The 20,643-nt window shown below is 32.9% G+C and overlaps 2 protein-coding genes across 2 annotated transcripts in view; one reads left to right on the top strand and one right to left on the bottom strand.

The window, feature by feature from the left end:
* The window catches only part of LOC120428354 (raf homolog serine/threonine-protein kinase Raf), a 165,973-nt gene that overhangs the window by 33,804 nt on the left and 111,526 nt on the right, over nt 1-20,643 (bottom strand). The gene's annotated exons all lie outside the window — the stretch shown is intronic.
* On the top strand, nt 1,655-19,710 carry LOC120428353 (angiotensin-converting enzyme-like). Its single transcript, XM_039593356.2, has 8 exons — nt 1,655-1,768; nt 8,090-8,180; nt 8,317-8,499; nt 8,554-8,786; nt 18,015-18,621; nt 18,685-18,793; nt 18,851-18,930; nt 18,997-19,710. Exons 1-8 carry the CDS (start codon nt 1,693-1,695, stop codon nt 19,613-19,615), a joined length of 1,998 nt encoding a protein of 665 aa, XP_039449290.1. The 5' UTR covers nt 1,655-1,692; the 3' UTR covers nt 19,616-19,710.

Here is a 20,643-nt window from a genome sequence, read left to right as displayed (position 1 = left end):
TGCTGTCCCAATTCGCCCCATGTGTCCCGATTGACCGAAATTTACGGTAATTTTCCTGTTTGTAAACCTTTGCATGGCAATATTTCAGCAACTAAGGGTCGTATCAACAAAGTTCAAACAAGTAAGATATAGAAAATTTTCTCAGCTTTTCAAAATTTTTTTTTCAAAAATGGGCAAACATGTGCACTAATTTAAAAAATGAAAAACTGCGACTAGTTTCAAAAAAAGTTACCTAAAAATGGCTATAACTTGAAAACGGTGCACTTTATGAAAATTTCACTGGAGTACTTTTTGATTGCAAATTTGATTTTACATCGAAAAATAAAGTTGACAAATTTTTGCGACCAATATTTCGATTTTTTTTAAATCAGTATTGATTAGAAAATTCATAACTCGGTCAACGATTTTTTGCACAACCTGGAAATGTCTAAAAAGTTGGCATTTGATGTCCTCTAAAACATATCAAAAAATGAAAAAAAAGTGTTTTTTGCAAATCAAATTTTAGTGACAAAAAGTTAAATAAAATTTTGTTTTTACCGTGTATCATTTTTTTTCAGTGTAGTCCATATCCATAGGAAGCGTTCTATTACGTAACGCAGTAGGGGGGGGGGGGGGGGGTTCGGAGGCCGTGTTACGCTCCATACAAAATTAAATTTGTATGAAAAATTTGTTACGAGGGGGGGGGGGAGGGGGTCCAAAAATCAATTTTTTGCGTTACGTAATAAAAAAACGCTCCCGTACCTACAACTTTGTCGAAGACACTAAATCGATTAAAAACTTCTGTAAAAAGATACAGATTTTTGAATTTTCATACATCATTTTTGTATGGACAGCTGCCAAATTTGTGTGGAAAATTATATGGACAAACTAATGATGCAAAATGGCTTCTTTGGGCATAGCGAAGGCACCAAAAAAGTTTCAGTCGAATTAATAAATACAACAAAAATCGAATCTAAAACTAAAAGGTATTTACTCTCTTCATTTCCATAGAATCATTAGAAAACGTTATGTAACAACCCTCAACTTTTTAGAATTTTAGGAAGTGACAACAGGCTCTCGGAAACATTGGATACTTGTACCGAACCTAATTATCTTATTCCAACTTTTTTGGTTTTTTGAACAATCGTGTATACAAAATAATCATTTATTCTAAATAAAATTCCACAAACCAAAAGTAAGCAAATGCACACAAAAAAAAACAAACGTATCGAATTCGTTATCAAACCGTATCGAGAAGGTACGCTAAATGAAAAGCGATGTCCTACAATTTGTTTACGTCCACGCTAATCTCCCTTCTATTCCTATTTCTGGGTACTATGTTTCCCTTGGAAAAGCTGATTCGGAAAATACGGTTTGATTTAGCCGATATCTTTAAGTATACACAAATTTACCACAGATCATCTGAGTTTCAATCCGTTTCATTTTTGAAAACCTTATGAGGTAACACAAAATTAAAATCAGCGAGATTTTGCATCAAACTTTAACCTTTAAAACACTGAAACCGCATTCGCTAATCCCGACGTCGAGCACTTGAAGACGAACGCCGGAAAATGTTGAAATGATTATGCGCATGATTTCGATTTTCCGTGCTCCACGGATGGCGCAATGTTTTATAAAAGAAGTCCAATCAACTGGTGAGATTTTCATTTGGCTTGTGATGCCACACGCGAGCGGTGGCGGTTGGAAGGAAAAATGTGTCTGATATCGGTTCTGAGTATTTTCACCAGTGTTTTGTTACCTCTGTTTGGATTAGGACAAGTTGCTAATGGTACGTGAATGTATGCTAATTTAAAATCTGTAATATAATGGAGTGTAATTTCTGGAGCAACATTTGAAAAGGGCACATAAGCATTTATACAGTTGCAACCATTTTGCAATTTCTCAGGCAATTGGCAACAACTATTTAAAAAAACCCATTGTGTTAAATGGTAGCTGGGGAGATTTGCTATTGTTTCTCATATCGAATTTTGACAAAAAGTTACCTAAACTTGAGAAATAGCTAAATAGTTCAAACTGTCAAAATGCTTATCCGCCCTTTTCTCGTGTGGCTCCAGATTTATAATTTGTGCATGTTAATTGTATTTTTTAAATTTAAGTGGAACACGTGATTCTTACAAAATATTGATACACCCAAAACTGGGCAGCGTTGTCTGTGAGAATAATGGCCTGGAGTCGAGAGAACAGTGGTACCGTTCAGGGACACAGAGAACACAGTTCGAGATTGACGAGAGAATTATTCTATCGAGATTCATTTGCAAAAAAAAGTTCATCCGTCAAAACAAAAAAACAAAAGTGTCGTCTACGGGAATCGAACCAGAGATCTTTGACATACTAACTCAATGACTTAACTGCCTCGGCCACCGCAACTTGGTGATCAAAGAGTGGTCAGATGTCAATGTATGACACTTGTTGAAGATTTATTGTTCCAATTAACAAATGAACTCATGTGTTATGGTGGTGTGTGTTGGTAGCATTATTCTCTCAATTTTGGCGCTGAGCCCTCAATAAATTTTGAGGGAACGATTCTCTCAACTTGGAATTTTGGGTGTAGAAAAACTAAACTTGGGATAATCGAGTCTGAACTGTACAGAAATAAAAAAATGTGAATAAATGAGAACCGACATACATATTACATAAACAAGAATAAAGTATTTTGAAATAATATGAAATTCTTTGAAATGTGTACGAATTAAAACTATTTCTCATCAAACTATACAAGACTTGATATAAGAGCACAATCATTTCGAACTCCAGGATTAGGGTAGAGTAGTCATCAATGAGACACGGGTAACAATGATAAAATGGCTCTCTTAAGTAGTAGTTTCAACCAATCAGGCTCATATTTTAGGGAAAGGTGTGTCTACAGGATACACGTCTGCCATAATAGTGGCTTTGGTTATGGACGCTCCGTTGAAAAGTTATTCATTCATGTTTGATTCTGGGTGTATAAGTAAATTATGGACAAAAATTATTTTTTCGCTCGTAGGCTGCCATTAATACCAAAACTAACATTCCTTAAGTTGTTGTTCGACTATTCATAGGGAATGAGTTGGGCTTCAATGTCCCTTCATTAGGTTTGGTCAAAATTAAGAATATACTCAGAATCCAGGGCTGTCTCATTGTTACCCACTCCTTTCTGCCCATGGGTAACAATGAGAAACTTTTATTTTTCTTAAATTAACTTATCAAAATCTATGTAATTCTTTCAAAACATGAATTGAAAGTGATTTTTGGCATATTTATTGGGTTTTAACTCCATTTAACAAAAAATATACAGTTATTTGGTATAAATATTTGGATTTTACAAAATTTTAACACTTTTTAGTATAACTTTTGTTAAATAAAGTTTCAAATTGGTAAAATTGCTTTAAAATGATTAATGCAAGTTACCTGCAACGGAACAATAAAAAAAAACATGACGTTCTACTAGAAAAATTATTAATTTTCGTAGCGTGTCTCATTGTTCCCCAGCTGTCTCATTGTTCCTGCCAAGTGCGTCTACAATGAGACAGTTGAATAGCTCGGGCTGTAGACGTAATGTCAATCCCATATTTTGGTCAATATTAGAACACATTAAAAGAAAGTCAATCCGACAAAAAGGTCATTAAAACATGCTGATGAAAAAAAATACAAAAATGGTTGAATGTTAAAAACCAAAAGTGTCTCATTAATGACTACCCTACCCTACATTAAAAAGTGTCGTTAAAAAGCAGTTTATGTTTTAAGATTTGAAAGATCCACAAAATGTCAAACTTAATTAAAAAAAATGTCAGTTGAGCAATTCTCTGAGATTTCGGTCATTCGTTTTTTTTGTATTTTTTAATCCGGCTGAAACTTTTTTGGTGTCTTCGGTATGCCCAAAGAAGCCATTTTGCATCATTAGTTTGTCCATATAATTTTCCATACATATTTTGCAAATGCCCATGCAAAAATGATTTATGGAAATTCAAAAATCTGTATTTCTTGAAGGAATTTTTTGATCGATTTGGTGTCTTCGGGAAAGTTATAGGTATGGAAAAACACTATTTTTTTTTATTTTTTGATATGTTTAAGGGGACATAAAATTCCAACTTTTCAGAAATTTCCAGGTTGTGCGAAAATTCGTTGACCGAGTTATGAATTTTCGAATCAACACTATTTTTTCAAAAATTCGAAATATTGTTCGCAAAAAATTTTCAACTTCATTTTTCGATGCAAAATCAAATTTGCAATCAAAGGTACCTTAGTGAAATTTTCATAAAGTTCACCGTTTTCAAGTTATAGCCATTTTTAGGTAACTTTTTTGAAAATAGCCGCAGTTTTCCATTTTTTTTAAATTAGTGTACATGTTTGCCCACTTTTGAAAAAAAAAATGAAAAGCTGAGAAAATTCTCTACATTTTGCTTTTTTGAACTTTAATGATACGACCTTTAGTTGCTGAGATACTGCCATGCAAAGGTTTAAAAAGCAGGAAAATTTATGTTTTCTAAGTCTCACCCAAACAACCCACCATTTTCTAACGTTGATATCTCTGCAACTAATTGTCCGATTTTCAATGTTAAAATATGAAACATTCGTGAAATTTTCCGATCTTTCCGAAAAAAATATTTTTTATGTTTGGCCCTTTTGAAATGTTAGTCTTGATCTGAAAATTTTAAAAGTATTGTTTTCGGAAAGATTTCACGAATGTTTCATATTTTAATATTGAAAATCGGACAATTAGTTGCTGTTAGTGGGTTGTTTGGGTGAGGCTTAGAAAACATCAATTTTCCTGTTTTTAAACCTTTGCATGGCAATATCTCAGCAACTAAGGGTCGTATCAACAAAGATCAAAAAAGCAAGGTATAGAGAATTTTCTCAGCTTTTCAAAAGTGTGCAAACATATGCACTAATTTAAAAAAATGGAAAACTGTGACTTAAGAAAATCCTTAATATGGCTATAACTTGAAAAGGGTGCACTTTAGGAAAATTTCACTGAAGTACTTTTTGATTGCAAATTTGATTTTACATCGAAAAATGAAGTTGAAAAATCAAGATTTTTTGCACAACCTGGAAATTTCTAAAAAGTTGGCATTTTATGTCCCCTAAAACATATCAAAAAATAAAAATAGTGTTTTTTTGCAAATCAAGTTTTAGTGACAAAAAGTTAAATTAAAAACCACTATTTTTTACCGTGTATCATTTTTTTCAGTGTAGTCCTTATCCATACCTACAACTTTGCCGAAGACAACAAATCGATCAAAAAATTTCTTCAAAAGATACAGATTTTTGAATTTTCATTCATCATTTTTGTATCGACAGCTGCCAAATTTGTATGGAAAATTATACGGACAAACTAATGATGCAAAATGGCGTCTTTGGGCATACCGAAGGCACGAAATAAGTTTCAGCCGGATTAAAAAATACAAAAATTAAAATTCAAAAAAAAAAGATCGATTTCGTAGAGAACTGCTCAAGTTAATAGAAACTTGTAGGGGAGTGTGGGGTAATTTGGAAACCCTAAGGAAATTGCTCTGCTACGGGCTGTATGGATATTTTAAAGGAATGTGGATGACACCAGAGGATAATAGAGACCATATTTTATGGAAAAATGTCATTTTTTTCGATAAATTTTGATGAAACACCCATTTTTATCGCAAAAATTAAAAGGTGTCCAAATTACCCCCACATTTTTGTGTGGGGGTAATATGAACACCCCTATGGGGTAATTTGGACATGCCCTGTGGGGTAATATGGACATACCATGTGGGGTAATATGGACACCTTTTTTGGGGTAATTTGGACACATATTGAAGAATAAGTTTAACATTTGGTTTTTGAGCATGTTTTTGTAATTGTTTTATATTTTGATGTGTTTATTTTGCTCACAATATTTCATCAAAGTTTTAAATAATGATTTTATGATAGAACTATAATTCAATAGGAAGATAACAAATTGTTCAGTGTTGTATACATAGTTCAATCATTAATTCTGAAATGATTTAAACATTGATTCTGGATTAGGCACAAGTATAGTTTTTAGTGATTATGTTTTTGTTTAGATTTATATAAATCAATCTTTATATAAAACTAATTAACCTGAAACCATCATTTTTTTTTAATTTTACATGTAGCCCTTCAAATTTTAATATTTTTGTAAACCAGCATAGAAATTAGAAATGTCACAGAAATTGACTAAAAGCAAAATGTGCAGTAATCAAATTTCATCCATTTGAATATTGCAATAAATTTATCTAAATTAAAAAATAGGGATTTTGTGAAAGTTCTGATTGCTCACATTCCTTTTTGAAAAAAATGTCCACTTTTTTGCCATATAACCTCTGCAACACCTTATTTCCCAACCCTCAAATATTAGAACTTAAGGCAGTGCCAACCGGCCTTTGGAAACTTTCACATACTATACCAAAACTACTTAACCGATTCCAACTTATTTGATTTGTCCATACTCCTAGGCCATTACTAGTACTAGCCTTATCACTAAAATTGCCGTTTTCACTTTATATCCAAAGAAAACGTGATTTTTTAAGGGGTGTCCAAATTACCTCCACTGTCCATATTACCCCAAACTCCCCTAGAAATATTAACGAAACAAAAACAGAATATTTTAAAAAGATATGAAATTCTGTGAAATGTTTAAATTAAGAAACAAAAAAAAATTAGACTTTTCTTAATATTGTTCAAAAACTGTTTATGTTTGAAAGAATGGGAAAATTCCATGAATATATGAACAAGAAAAAATATTGAAAAACATGAAGTTCTTCAAAAGATGTTTGGGTTCACATTTTGGCTCATAAAATATTTCCAATGAAGGATGCAATTCACTAAAAAATTATATTTAATAAATTATTTTCAAATTATTAAAAAAAACTTAAAAACTTGCTTAACTTTCTATAGATTACAAAATTTAAACATTTTTTTAATAAGCTTGTTTAAGGAACTGGTAATGTTTGAAAAATTGAACAAAAATATCACGGAATCAAGAATACATTATGTTAACTTAATAAAGATACTCGTAGAAATTCTTCAGAAACAATCACAAATTACTTTGATACAGGAAAAAACCATCTATAAAAAATGGAAGTTGAAACGATCGGCGTAGTCCACTTTTCAATTAAAAATTATTTTCATTGCATGTTGCGAAAATAGAAACTTGTTGCTTAATTTTTACATTGAGAGCATATTTTATATAAAATTTTGACATCACCATCGTTTTTTTCTGAGAAAATGTTACGTATGTTTGCCAACTGGGTTCAATGTTTTATTTTTGTGTTCACGAGATATTGAATTATGAAAAACAAACAAAAATATCGAAATAATATTTATGTATGTTTAAATGTAGTATTTTTCTATCAATTATATATTTTTTACTTCAACACATAAAAAAAGCATAAAAAGGAGAAATTGCGATACAAAAAATATGGAATTCCAAGCATCATTCAAATAATTTATACATCATGAAACGAGTAAAAGATTTCCCAAAAACGTGACTTAATCCACCATTAGGTGGTTGGTGCCTTCCTCACATTTAGAGTGTAATGCTAGATAATATCTGAGATCCGGCCTCCAAAAAGTTCATAAATAACACTTAATTGCTTATAACTTTTGATAGGGTTGTCAGATCTTCAACCTTTTGAGTTCGTTGAAAAAGACTTTCGAATACCTTTCTAAAAATGTATCATATGACGAGGTTTCTTACAAAAACCACCCTTTTTACAATATTCTGGACTTTTGTTAAAATAGTTTTTTTAGCATAACTTTTGAAGTACTTAACTAAACTTTATCATTTTCAATAGCGACTTATGGGAACCCAAGACGGATCAAATGAGACCAAACGGTCCAAATCGGGTCAGCCAGTGCTGAGATAACTCAGTGCAATTTTTTTTGATCAACATCCCACCACACACACAGACATTTGCTCAAAAGTTGATTCTGAGTCAAATCAAGAATTTCGTTTTTCGAGTGATTTTATAGCCTTACCTCAGTAAGGTGAGGAAGGCAAAAAGTGAATTGATCCCAATCCCAAGCATTGGACAATGATGCGTCTCCATTACGCCTCAAGCTTTTAATTCTCTCACCCCCATTGGAAACTTTTTCCTTTCTTGCTCGTCAGACCTGCATCCCGCCATCGCATGGTTTGACCAGATGAACTCAGAGCTAAAACAGCTCAACCACGAGGCAGCTCAGTACGCCTGGGAGGCAAGGTAAGGCAGAGATTGATTACATCAAGAAGCCAAAGTCGAGTGACCCCGGGGCACACCACATCCTGGCCTGGAGGTGCCTTATTTTTCTCTCTCTCCCTCACAATAACAATCATTCTCAATTTTCCACGCACCAAAGCACGCTGCCAACGCAGTCCTCGGCGGCGACCGTGGAAAAGATTGGCCAACTGACGGTGCGGAAAGCCCACTGGGAACGGACCATGTGTGGCCGCGGGGAACAGCACAGGGACTTCAACGCAAGCCTCGGCAGGGCACTCCAGCTGCTGTGCCGATCGTGGGTCAACACGGATGATGAGATGAGGTGGGTGGGGGAGGTTTTAAATTTAATAAAATTTTGATTCTTTAATTTCTCAAGACAAATGACGGAGCTGTTGGGATTTATGCAGACGATTTACACCGGAACTCAGATTTGTGTGGATAAGTCGTACGATGCGTGTGATGGAAATCAAGTGCTATGGGAGAGAACACACTTTAAATACCCGAAATTTGAGGAAAATGAAGTGGGAGATCAAAAAGCGAAAGAAAACCAGGAAGCTGGCAAAATATGTCTTTTTGGAGAACCCGATATGGAGCAAATAATGACAAAAGGTAATTATATGTTAAAGGTTTTAAAATTAAACTCTGGAAAAAAATAATGATACTAGTCTAATGATCACTTTATCTATATAAAATTTCAACTACTTTACATGACAAAGTTTAAGGCAGTAATTTTCGCGGTAATGTTTCATTAGTTGAATTTTACGATACTTGAGCACGGATCCCGTGGCGCAGTGGTTAGTGGTTTTTTTTAGACAATGATTTTTGGAAAAAAAAAATTAATGCATAAATTTGTTTGACCTATTTTTTTATGTAAATTTGAATTTGCAATCGAAAAGTACTCAAAAGATTTTTCGTTTTCAAGATATAGCCACCAAAGGTTTGATTTCAGTGAAATATTTGCAGTTTTTTGAAACATTCGTGTATTTTTCTAATCTCTTCGAAAACAATATGTGAGCAATTCTCTACCAAAACCGGAAATGGATTTTTTTTATTTGGTTCAAACTTTGTGGAGGCCTTCCCTAAAATCAAACTTTTGGTGGCTATATCTTGAAAACGGAGCCCTTTATCACAAAAAGTGTAGAGTACTTTTCGATTTGAAATTCAATTTTACATTAAAAACATAAGCCAAATTTGTTTTTGCATGAAATTTCATTTTTTTTCCAAAAATCACTATTTAAAAAAAAATCATAGCTCGGTGGCAGATTTTTTTATCCTAAAAGTTGCGGGTTTTTGTCCCCTAAAACATATCAAAAAATCTCGAAATTCAAAAAATTAAAAAAAAGTTTTTGGAAATTGATTTTTTGTAAAAAAAAAGTTGATTAAAAAATCTGCAATTTTTTTCCGTGTTCCTATTTTTTTCTCAAAAATCCTCAACAATACCTACAACTTTGCCGAATACACCAAATTGATCAGAAAATTCATTCAAAAGTTACAGCTGTTTGAATATTTACGTACCATTTTTGTATGGACAGCAGCCAAAATGGTATGGAGACTTTTATGTGTGAACCAATGACACAAAAAAGCTTCTTTAGTCATAGGGAAGGCTTCCTTCAAAGTTTGAGTCAAATAAAAAAAAAAACAAAAAATAAAAATGGTCAAAATCGGCCGATTCTATAGAGAGTTGCTCATGTTTATTGTTTGAATCAATACCAACTTTTCAATAGGGTAAAAAATTGAATGAATAGCGCACTTCATGAAAAATCTGTAATTTTTCGAATGGAAATTTTCATTAAAAACTGAAGTCATAAAAATGATTGAATGAAATTTCTATTTTTCCCAAAAAACACATACTTGAATAAAATTTCCATTTTTTTTTTCAAATAAAAAAAAATACATGTTTATTCAAAAATGCATAACTTAGCCCAAAATATTTTGGTCAGTACTTTCCCGTGGCTCAAAAGTTGTGTTTTTTGTCTCCTAAAAATTATTGCTTATTGCGAGATCAAATCAGGATTCTCCTGCGATTTAACTGAGATTTAGAGCGTCCAATTTCCCGTCCCGTGAAAAAATCCGGGAATTCTCGGGATTTCCCGAAAAAAATATTTCCCGTTTCGCGGGAAATTTGTAAATTTCCCGGGAATTCCCGAAATTCAAGCGGAAGTATACATTTTCTTAACTTTTGGAACCATTTTTTAAATGCATTGAAAAAAAATAAATGAAAAAATTCAACAAGATTTTATTCAAATAAATTTAATGTTCAGTTCTTATACACTCAAAAAAATGAGTTCGCGTTTTTTGATTAGAAATGTCAATTAAAAGTATATTAACCCCTTACCGACAAAGTAAAATTGAGATTTTATTTGTCGTTTTTGTTAACCATGATCAAATGAGATGAAAATCGAATTGAAGAATTACTTCAATTCGTTTAATTCCTAGTATTAAAGAAATTATCATTTGAAGTGAAAGAATTATGTAGCACTGGTGCAAAAATGGGTTTTAAAGGGTTAAATAGAAACAATGGAAGACTGATTGTAAAATGATGTTTATTTATCGTAGAATTCAAATGTTTATGTGCTGTGGAAAAGCTTTCAACCGAAGTCAATTATAATCCTGAAATCATGTGGCATAATAAAACCATAAGTAAAGCAAACACGAGAAGTTAGATTTGAAGGAAAAACTTTAAAGCTTTGCCATTTTGTTCAAGAGCTGAAACTAGTATGATTTATTTTAAAGAAGTAATTTCTCATGAAAAACATAATTTCGGCATTTTTTTTCAATTTTAACTTTATGTGTCAATGCACACTCTCTCAAACTGATCACAGACACAAGTTTAAAATAAATTTTATGGTTATGGAGTATGGATTCATTTTACTCACTGTAAAAAAACTGTGATAAAAAATACCTTAGATATTTTTTAAATTTATCGTACGATTTGAACTTATAAAATTAGAAAAAAAACTTTCTTGTAGTTATTTGATTTTTACATGTAGTCAAGTTGTCAATCAGGGCCGTAGCCAGGATTTTTGTTCGGGGGGGGGGGGGGGCTTGGGTGCAAAAATTCAAGGAGTATAAAAATCAGCAAATCATTTATACCATCACTTGGTTTGTGGTATAATTATTGAGATGAATTGTAAAATTTTAATGTAATGTATGCAAAAAAGTTTTCGAAGATTTTCATATTAAGTTATCCATGTATTTATTGAAGAAACTCGTTCGTCATTTTTTTTCTTTATTTTAACAGCTAGTTTGTATTAAAGGAGTAGAGAAAGTGTTTTTTTTTTAACATTTTCTTGAATTGTTTAATTATAATCCAATTTCGTGATAAACGTCGCTAAATTTAAAATATACTTAACTTGAATCAAATTTTTGAAAGCATAATTTTTTTTTAAAAGAAATATTGATTTATCTAACCATAAGTATTATGTTTTCTGTATTTTATACTGAGAGAAATTTTAAACCGTCTGGATTTACATTTTCAGCTGTGTGATAATTGTGATGGTTTATCTAACATTTTTCATTTTATCTAGCACAACATAAAACTCATAACTGGAATATTTGTTTTTCTTAAAATTTTATAAACAAACTTAAACAATGTTTTATTTTAATTGTTCTAAGCTATTGAAGCCATTTCATATTTTGCGAAGCTCCTGGTGCTCTCAAAAATAAATAATTTTAATGAAATACAAAAAAATATAATCGTTGAAATTTCAGCTTCTGAAGTGTCTCCATGGCAACAAAAAAAAAATACGTCGAATCCCATGTTTACATCAACTGAGTTTACATGTGATTCATTTTTTCCGTGTCGAGTAAATTCACATTTTTTTCTGTGTAGGCCTATAATAAATATATATTTGAAGAAAAAAAATCAGTGCCTGTGTTTAATTTTAATGTGTTAAAAAATTTAGATAAAATGTATTAAATTGATTTTTAACGCCAAAATATTCACTGGAAGAGTTGTTAATAATGCATATGTAACCATTTTTAAATGCATATGTAACCGTTAAAATTTTCCTCGATTGCATCAAACATTAAAACGAATCATGTTTATCTTTAATATTCCGACTAAACGCCATTTTCAAATTCATTACTCATTGTATTCTGAAAATTGGTCCAGAATTTGAGCAAAAATAAAATTTTAAAACATGACAAAAAAATTTAATCAGATCTCAATTCTAAAGATAATTTTTTAATAAAATTTTAATCTATATACATGTTTAATAATTTAGGATTGTAACCATTTATTAAAATCGATGTTTGTTCAAGCAATATCTTGACTCTAGGAACAAAATCCTGCACATTTTATGGTTTAGAAATTTTATATTTACGAAACCTTGCTAAATTAAAAATAAAGAAAAGTTTATGTAAGAATTCATAAATTGATTAGTTTTATCCTGTAAATCTAATCTTAGTCTGCACTTGAATTCAAACATACCAATATTCGAAGCATAAAAAAAATAAGATTATTAAAACATAATTTATTGAAATGATTGAAAATTATTTTTTTAATATCTTTATATAAAAATGATAAAAAATGTTTTTTTTTATAATTTAAGGATTTTTTTAGTTGTAATTATTTTATGTTTTTTTTTATGTATTTGATTTTTTTCATTTTTGGAATTTCTGGTTTTTTTGAAATTATCATATGTAATTATTATCTTAAATTTTTGTTTTAAAAGTAAAGAATACTTTATGTAAGAATTCTTAAATCAATAACATTTTTCCTGTAAATCAAATCTTAGTCTGAATTTTGCTACAAGAACTATATTTTACTTTCAAACGAAAATTTTAAAAAATGTCCTGTAGTACGGAGACTCTTAAAACTCCATACAAAAAAATCTCAAGGAACGGTCAAGAAAAGGTTTACGAAAAGACTTCTCTTAAGCGGTACGCAGCTGAAAAGGAACAGAAACAAAAAGCGTCGTTTGATATTTCTTCGGGAGCAATATGTGTTGATGAGATTTTGATTTGTTTATTTGGATGCGACTGAAAATAACGTTTGAAAATAATGTATTCGCTTAAATAATATTGAAGAATTGCCTCATGAAGCTGACTATCAAAACGCTGAATCTTAAAATGCGGAAATAAGGGAAAAGCCATTACAAAAATCACTTAATTTTCTGGTAAATATAAATTAATTTAGGAATACTAGAATTCAAACATAAAAATATTTAAAGCATCCAAAAATTAAGATTGAAAAAACATAATTTATTGGATTTTGAATAACTTAATTTTAAAATGATATTTTTTTTAGTTTAGGATTTCTTAAGTATCAATTATTTTATTAATTTTTCAGTTTTAGATTTTTTAAGATTTGGAATTTAAGAATTTTTGATATTATTCTGTTGAATTGTTATCTTAAATTTTTTATGTTTTTATTATTTTTATTTTTGATTTCTGGCATTTCTTTGTCTTATACAAAAAAAAAATAAATCAAAAATTATGAAAATTTAGAAATTTGAAAGTGTAAAATTTTTAAATCTTCAATTAGCCGTTGCGAATATTATTCTGAAGTTTATGTCACTAAACTCTGACCAAAGTTGAGAGGGTTACAAATTAAAACTACAAGGTATGGTTTTATTATTTTAAAAGTGTTCAAAACACACTTTAAATCAGTACAGTTGTTTTGCATCATTAGTTTTCAAAATATCTAGCTGATGGCGAAATCCTTTTTTCGTGAGAAAAAACTTTCCGCGGTTCCGCGACATGTTACAAAAATTCTAAATATTTTTAAACGAGCACATGTCGTATATGATTATCAAAGCAGGAAAAACATTTCAAATTTGTTTTCCGGACCGACCTGGTCGCTGGTCCTAAAAAGACTTAATCGAAATAAGTTATTTCCATTAAAATTGTGAAGCTATTTTTTTTTAAATATTGTATTTGCTCTCTGTTTTTTGGTCCATTTTGAAAAGGTGGCAACATAAACTTTGGAAAATATTTACAATTGATATTCAGAAATAAGAAATTATAAAAAAATAATAAAGAAATTTTAAAATTTTCAAAATGCAAATTCTAATCTGTAAAATCCAAAAAATAGAAATTAAATAGTTTAAAAATGAATTACTAATCAGAAATTATATAATTTGAAAGTGATGTTTAATTAATTTAATTTCAGAGTTTTTGAATCCAAGCTTAAATTTTTTAACGTTTTGAATATTTTTATCATTTTATTTCTTCCTTTAAAAATCGCAAGCTCATGCACAAAGTGAAAATTAGTTGATAATAAGTATTCACTTAGTTGATCTTCCGATTTTTGATATATTAAATAAAAATTGGAGATTGGCCACGGTGGAAACTAAAAAATGTGACCAAAAGAAAGCATTTTGGACGAGTGGTTTCGGAAAAAAGGTTTACGAAAAAGTAATAAAAAAATACACACAGATATTTCTCAAGCATTTTTCTCTAAGGTCTTAGATATGTAACTAACCATATTCTTAAAACCAAAACGATAAAATTAGAATTGTATTTCTGATAATAGTCAAAATTCACTCAAATGTTTTTCATATTAAATGCTTTCGTTTTTGAAAACAAAATCTAAATATTTTTGAGAAATTATGATAAATTTTGAAAAATGTAGAGAAAAAACATGTATTAACAGTTTAAAGGTTTTAATGCAAATAAAGGAGGGCTATTAATTTTACAATCCAAATTCGACTAGCCGAAGCCTCGGTTATCCAAAGTTTCGATTATCCGAAGTTCGAAGGACTTCGGATAACCGAATCAGGAACAAATGAAATCGGCATGTTTTATTTGCTTGTTTTTAACATCAAATTCGGCATCTGTTTTTTTAATGGTCCAATACACCAAGTTTTTGCTTTTTGGGTGTTTTTTAATACCCCTGACGGTTTCAAAAGCACCCAAAAAGCAAAAACTGGAAATTTGGTTTATTAGACCTTTAAAAAAACACCAGAAATATTTCTTGACCTCCATTTTGACCGCCACATTGAATCCAAAAATTCTAAATTATTTTATAATTCTTCAGGGGTCATACTTAAGTTCTACAATCAAAAATAAGACAACAAGATCTAAGGATTTTTGCTGTCCCTATTCAGACTGTAGTCCCGATTCGCCCCAGATGACGGTAATTATTTCTATGTAGCCCCTTAGAGCAGTCCGCTCGGAAATTGCTATTTTCGAAGGTTAATAACTTTTTAGCAAAAAAACCCAAAAAAATAAGGTGTCTTCGGGAAAGTTTTTCCAAATTTAAAGAAGATATTAGTTCTGAAAATTGATAAGAACTGGATAGTTATTGCGCCTTCCATTGGTCAAAAACTGAAACAGTTGCTTTTCTCCATACAATTTGACGATTTTGCCCAAACTTGGTGGTCAGTGGTCAGAAAAAGCTCAAATTTTGGAACTTAGGCTAGTGATGCGTAAATCTTTGATTTCAGGGGATAGCCCCAAGTAAGCCCAGATTTGGACCATCCTAACCAATGTAATGCTAAAACTACAAGATAAATGAGATTTTACTGAATGGAACAATGTTCAAATCTGCAGCTCAATTTTTAAATATCCAAATTTTGGATCCATAATCTACAAAAACTGAGCCCGGCAATGGACAGGCAAATTACTTAGTTTGATCAATCAATTCTTGATTCTCTATCTTACAAATTATTTCTGGGAAGAGAACACACAATCATTGATTTAAGATTTTTTTAAGGTAGTTCAATTTTAAAAAAATTGGTAAAAATTTCGGGGGGGGCTGCAGCCCGGAAGCCCCCCCCCTGGCTACGGGCCTGTTGTCAATTGATCTTCAGACTTATTTTAACCATTAAAATTGCTGTCGTATACAATTTTTAAAGCAAAATATTAATCAGAACCCAGATCAGATCAACTTTCAATAAATTTTTAATTTTCTGGGAATTCCGATCATTAGTGTGGTGCTTTTCGGGACGCGCAGTTCTGTTTTTTTACCTTCTTATTTTTTCATTGTTTTTTTTTCACTCGCGTTCTTTGGCCGATGAGTTTTTTTGTGTTGTTCTCTTTTTATAGTTTTTTATAAAAACGTACCTTTTTTTGAGACTAGCAAGTCGTATTGCTGGATTAAGCCCTTTCTATATCATCGATGATTGGAAGGCACGCCGTCGAATATTTTGTAAGGCTTATGATATAAAATCATTTCAATAAATGAAGCCCTTCCTACATCACCGTTGATCGGAAGGCACGCCGACGGAGAATTCCTGGAGAATCGCGGTCGAATTAATACTTTTTAAAATTTCAACCGATAAACAAATTGCTTATGGTCGCATCACCTACCACAGTGAATCCTGACCTCATACCCATCTTACTAACCCCTCAAAACTCATGTGATACTTTGTCGGAGACGCAGCTGATTTAGCGGTCCCATCACTCAAGTATCGGCTAACATTCCCATCCACTTCCCCGTGTCTTACCTCTGGTCGTGGCCGGCGTCGGTATTGATCAGCATGATAGGGACCTTTGAAAATTGCGAAGGGGTGATGATTGGTTCCTACTTTTCATCTGTGGTCCACGGAGCAATGTTTGGGGGTCCTGGTCAATAACGAAGTAGCAGCTACGGGTAGACACCAATGCTATGCTATGCTATTTTTAATTTTCTGGGAATTCCCTTGATTTCATGGGAAATTGGTTGAAAATTTCCCATTTCCAGGGAAATTTGTAACCCCGGGAAATTGGACGCTCTACTGAGATTATAGCCGACTAACCATCGCGGTGTGAAATTTAGCAAGTTGAACTGAAATTCCGCGTAGATTTGGATTTGTATAATATATAAATAAAAAACATGAAAAATCATTAGATAAATAAACACATAGAATACAAAGATCATCTAAAAATTGTAAAAAAAATTGTGTACTTATTTTTAGACATCAAACCGACCAGCAAATTCCTCTCTAAGAAAAAAAAATGTTTTAACAGTGAAAATGTATATTTTAAACCTTTGAAAGATATTGTAGTAATTGTAATGGTTTGAGTTCATAATCTAATCTAATCTAATCAGACCCTAGCACAGCCAATCTTTCGATGGGATCCTGGAGAGTGCCTTAGGTTAGATGACGCCTAGCACTCTTCTTGTCATTTATTAACATTTGTAGTGCGCCATTGCATCGGAATGCATTGAAACATCACAAGCGTTAAAGCGGCCAGGCCTACTGCGTAAAGCCGTATCGCAGAGATGATTCGTAATTGGATTCGTAATTGGATTTAGTGTTCGAACAACAACACAATTCTGAATCGACAGGGGAGGAAGAAGCGAGGGGACACACCACCATACGCTCCGAGATTTTGGTTGTATTCGTTGGGAGCACCATGCTAAGAAGGTTTGGTACTCCGGGACCCTCTGGGATGGGACATTGTATTTCCACGAATGCCCTGGACACTATTTGCCGTGGTTATAGCGCCACAACTCGCTCTCTGTAACAGTATTCCTAATTCCAGTCTTTGATTTTTCGTTCATATTCATCATTTCTAATTTCTGTGTTCTAAACTTTCTCGTTGGGAGCAGATGGGTATCGAACCCAGAACCATTCGCTTACAAAGCAAACACCGTGACCTGTCAGCCACGGCCGCTCCTATTTGTAATGGTTTGAGTTCATAATAATTTTTACCCCGTAACTTCATGTTGTCAAAAATGTATATTTGATAAAAGGAATTAGGGACCATCCACAATCCACGTGGACACGTTGGAAATCTCAATCCCTCCCTCCTCTCCCTCGTGGACAATTGTCCATACAAAAACAAAATGTTCTGTTTGGAGCGTGGACATTCGGCATACAGCCCCCCCCCCCGCCCCCCCCCCCCGGTTGTCCACGTGGTTTCCCTTAAGATTCATGTTTCTAATTCAAGTTTATCAAATTTCAGCAAAGATCCACCAGTTCAGCAAACAATCCGACTGCAAAATCAACGAATCCGACATCCTCAAATGGGCCTGGCACTCCTGGAGGATGGCCGTTGGCCCTCCCATCAAGCAAACATACGGAAAGCTAATCCAACTCATGAACAACGGCGCCCGTCGAGTTGGCTTCCAGGACGCCGGCGATTCCTGGCGGGAAGAGTTGGAAATGCCCAATCTTCGCGCCACAGTGCACCGTCTGTGGCAGGAGGTTAAGCCACTGTATCAGAAGTTCCACGCCGTCATTCGGCACCACTTGCGCAAGAGATATCCCGAAATTAAGGACTTTGACCGGTTGGGTCTGATTCCGGCCCACATCCTGGGGGACATGTGGAGCCAGAACTGGGAAACGTACGCGGCGGCGATTGTGCCCCACGAAGTGGACATTGAGCACAATTTCAAGCGGATGAACTGGACTGGCCAGCAGTTGGTCAAGCGAGCTGAGGACTTTTACTCCTCCACGGGACTGCCGATGATGACGAAACAGTTTTGGGAGAAAAGCGTTTTTGAGCGGGGTGCGAATGTGACGAAATGTCACGGAACGGCGGCCAATATGTATGAGGAAGGGGATTTTAGGTGGGTTATTAAATTTTTTGTTGGGTTGACAAGGTTGCAAAAGTTCTGAAACTCTATTTTCAGAATGATTGTTTGTGCGGGAAGTACAACAAGCGATTTCTACGTTGTTATGCACGAAATGGGTCACATCATGTACTACATGTTGGCATCGGATCAGCCTACGATCTTTCAGGTTTGTGGTTTTTAAAATGACTCTCACAAATAAATATTTTTTTTAAATTTCATTCAGGATGGAACTAATTCAGCTTTCCAGGAAAGTATTGGAGATACTATCCATTTAGCTTCAATGAGTCCATTGCACTTAACCAGGTAATTTAAACCATTTTTTTTCAAATTCTCAATTTAAACCAATTTTATGCAACTATCATTCTCTAGACTTGGTCTCCTAAACTCATCATACCTCAAACCGGAGGTGGACAATACTCTGAATTCCTTCGATTACGCCTTATTGATGAAAACGGCCCTCGTCAAAATCCCTGCCCTACCCTTTGCCTACGTCATGGACCGTTACAGGTGGGACCTTTTCGAAGGATCCGCCAACTTCGAGGAAGACGCCAACCGGTACTTTTGGTACCTGCTGGAATCGGAACAGGGCATCAAACCTTCCCTAAACACAGACCGAACCCATCTCTTTGACGCCGCAGCAAAGTACCACTTCCCGGACAACACTCCGTACGTGCGCTACTTTTTAGCCAACATTTTGAGCTTCCAGCTGTTGGAGGGACTCTGCCGGAAGTCGATCTACGGAAGTGTGGACACGCCGTACCAACTGCCCATGCCGCTGCACCGGTGTGATTTGTACGGATCGAAACGGGTTGGGCGCGTGCTGAAGAAGGCGTTGGCCCCCGGAGGATCGCAACACTGGACAACGGTGCTGAAGACCCTTACGGGGAAGGAGGAGATTTCGGTGGATTCGATGGTGCGGTATTTTGAGCCATTGACGAAATATCTGGATAAAATTATTAAACAACAGGGAATTCCAGTTGGATGGTGAAATCAAAAATAATGTCAAACGTAAAAATAACAGAATCTTACATTAAATAGTTGTTGCTCTCTTTGACGAACTGATAAAATACTTATTTTAATGGTACAAAAATCGTGTCAAAAAAACTTTTCTTCTATTATCCGAATTCCATGAATGTAAACATGACTTTTTCTTGTAAATAGATAAGTTGGTAATATCAAATGAATGATATATTCTGGTAGTTTTTCTGAGTGTGGAATATAAATTTACGCAATAAAAAAATCTTTAATATTTTTCTCACTCGATGTAAAACTGAACATCAATTCGAACATTATTGGCATATTTTGCTTCGAATTTTCATTTCAACCTCAATTTGTTTATAAATTTTATGAAAAAAAAATAAATAAAAAAAATAAAAAATAAATAAAAAAATACAAGCCTTACCCGACAAACTTCGTTCTGCCTTTTTTCGTTTGTTGACGTTTTTAACTTTTTTGCCTATTCAGCCTCCTGTGATCAAAATTTTATTTTACGTAACTTTTCCCATACAATGTACAGATTTTCCGGAATCGGTTCCAGTATGGCCAATGTTGTAATTTTTTGGTTTAAGAGCCTTCCTTGGGCCTACACAAACCTAACGCAACAAAAAGTGCCTTGATCCGACATTCCGTATTCAACTGATTCGCGTTCGAACAAAACCATCGAAATTTTTTATGTATAGTATTTTTATATTTTTGTATTTTTGTATTTTTGTATTTTTGTATTTTTGTATTTTTGTATTCTTATATTTTTGTATTTTTGTATTTTTGTATTTTTGTATTTTGTATTTTTGTATTTTTGAATTTTTGTATTTTTGTATTTTTGTATTTTTGTATTTTTGTATTTTTGTATTTTTGTATTTTTGTATTTTTGTATTTTTGTATTTTTGTATTTTTGTATTTTTGTATTTTTGTATTTTTGTATTTTTGTATTTTTGTATTTTTGTATTTTTGTATTTTTGTATTTTTGTATTTTTGTATTTTTGTATTTTTGTATTTTTGTATTTTTGTATTTTTGTA

The sequence above is a fragment of the Culex pipiens genome, chromosome 2, assembly GCF_016801865.2.
Source record: "Culex pipiens pallens isolate TS chromosome 2, TS_CPP_V2, whole genome shotgun sequence".
Lineage (NCBI taxonomy): Eukaryota > Metazoa > Arthropoda > Insecta > Diptera > Culicidae > Culex > Culex pipiens.
This window is presented reverse-complemented; position numbering and strand designations above follow the sequence as displayed.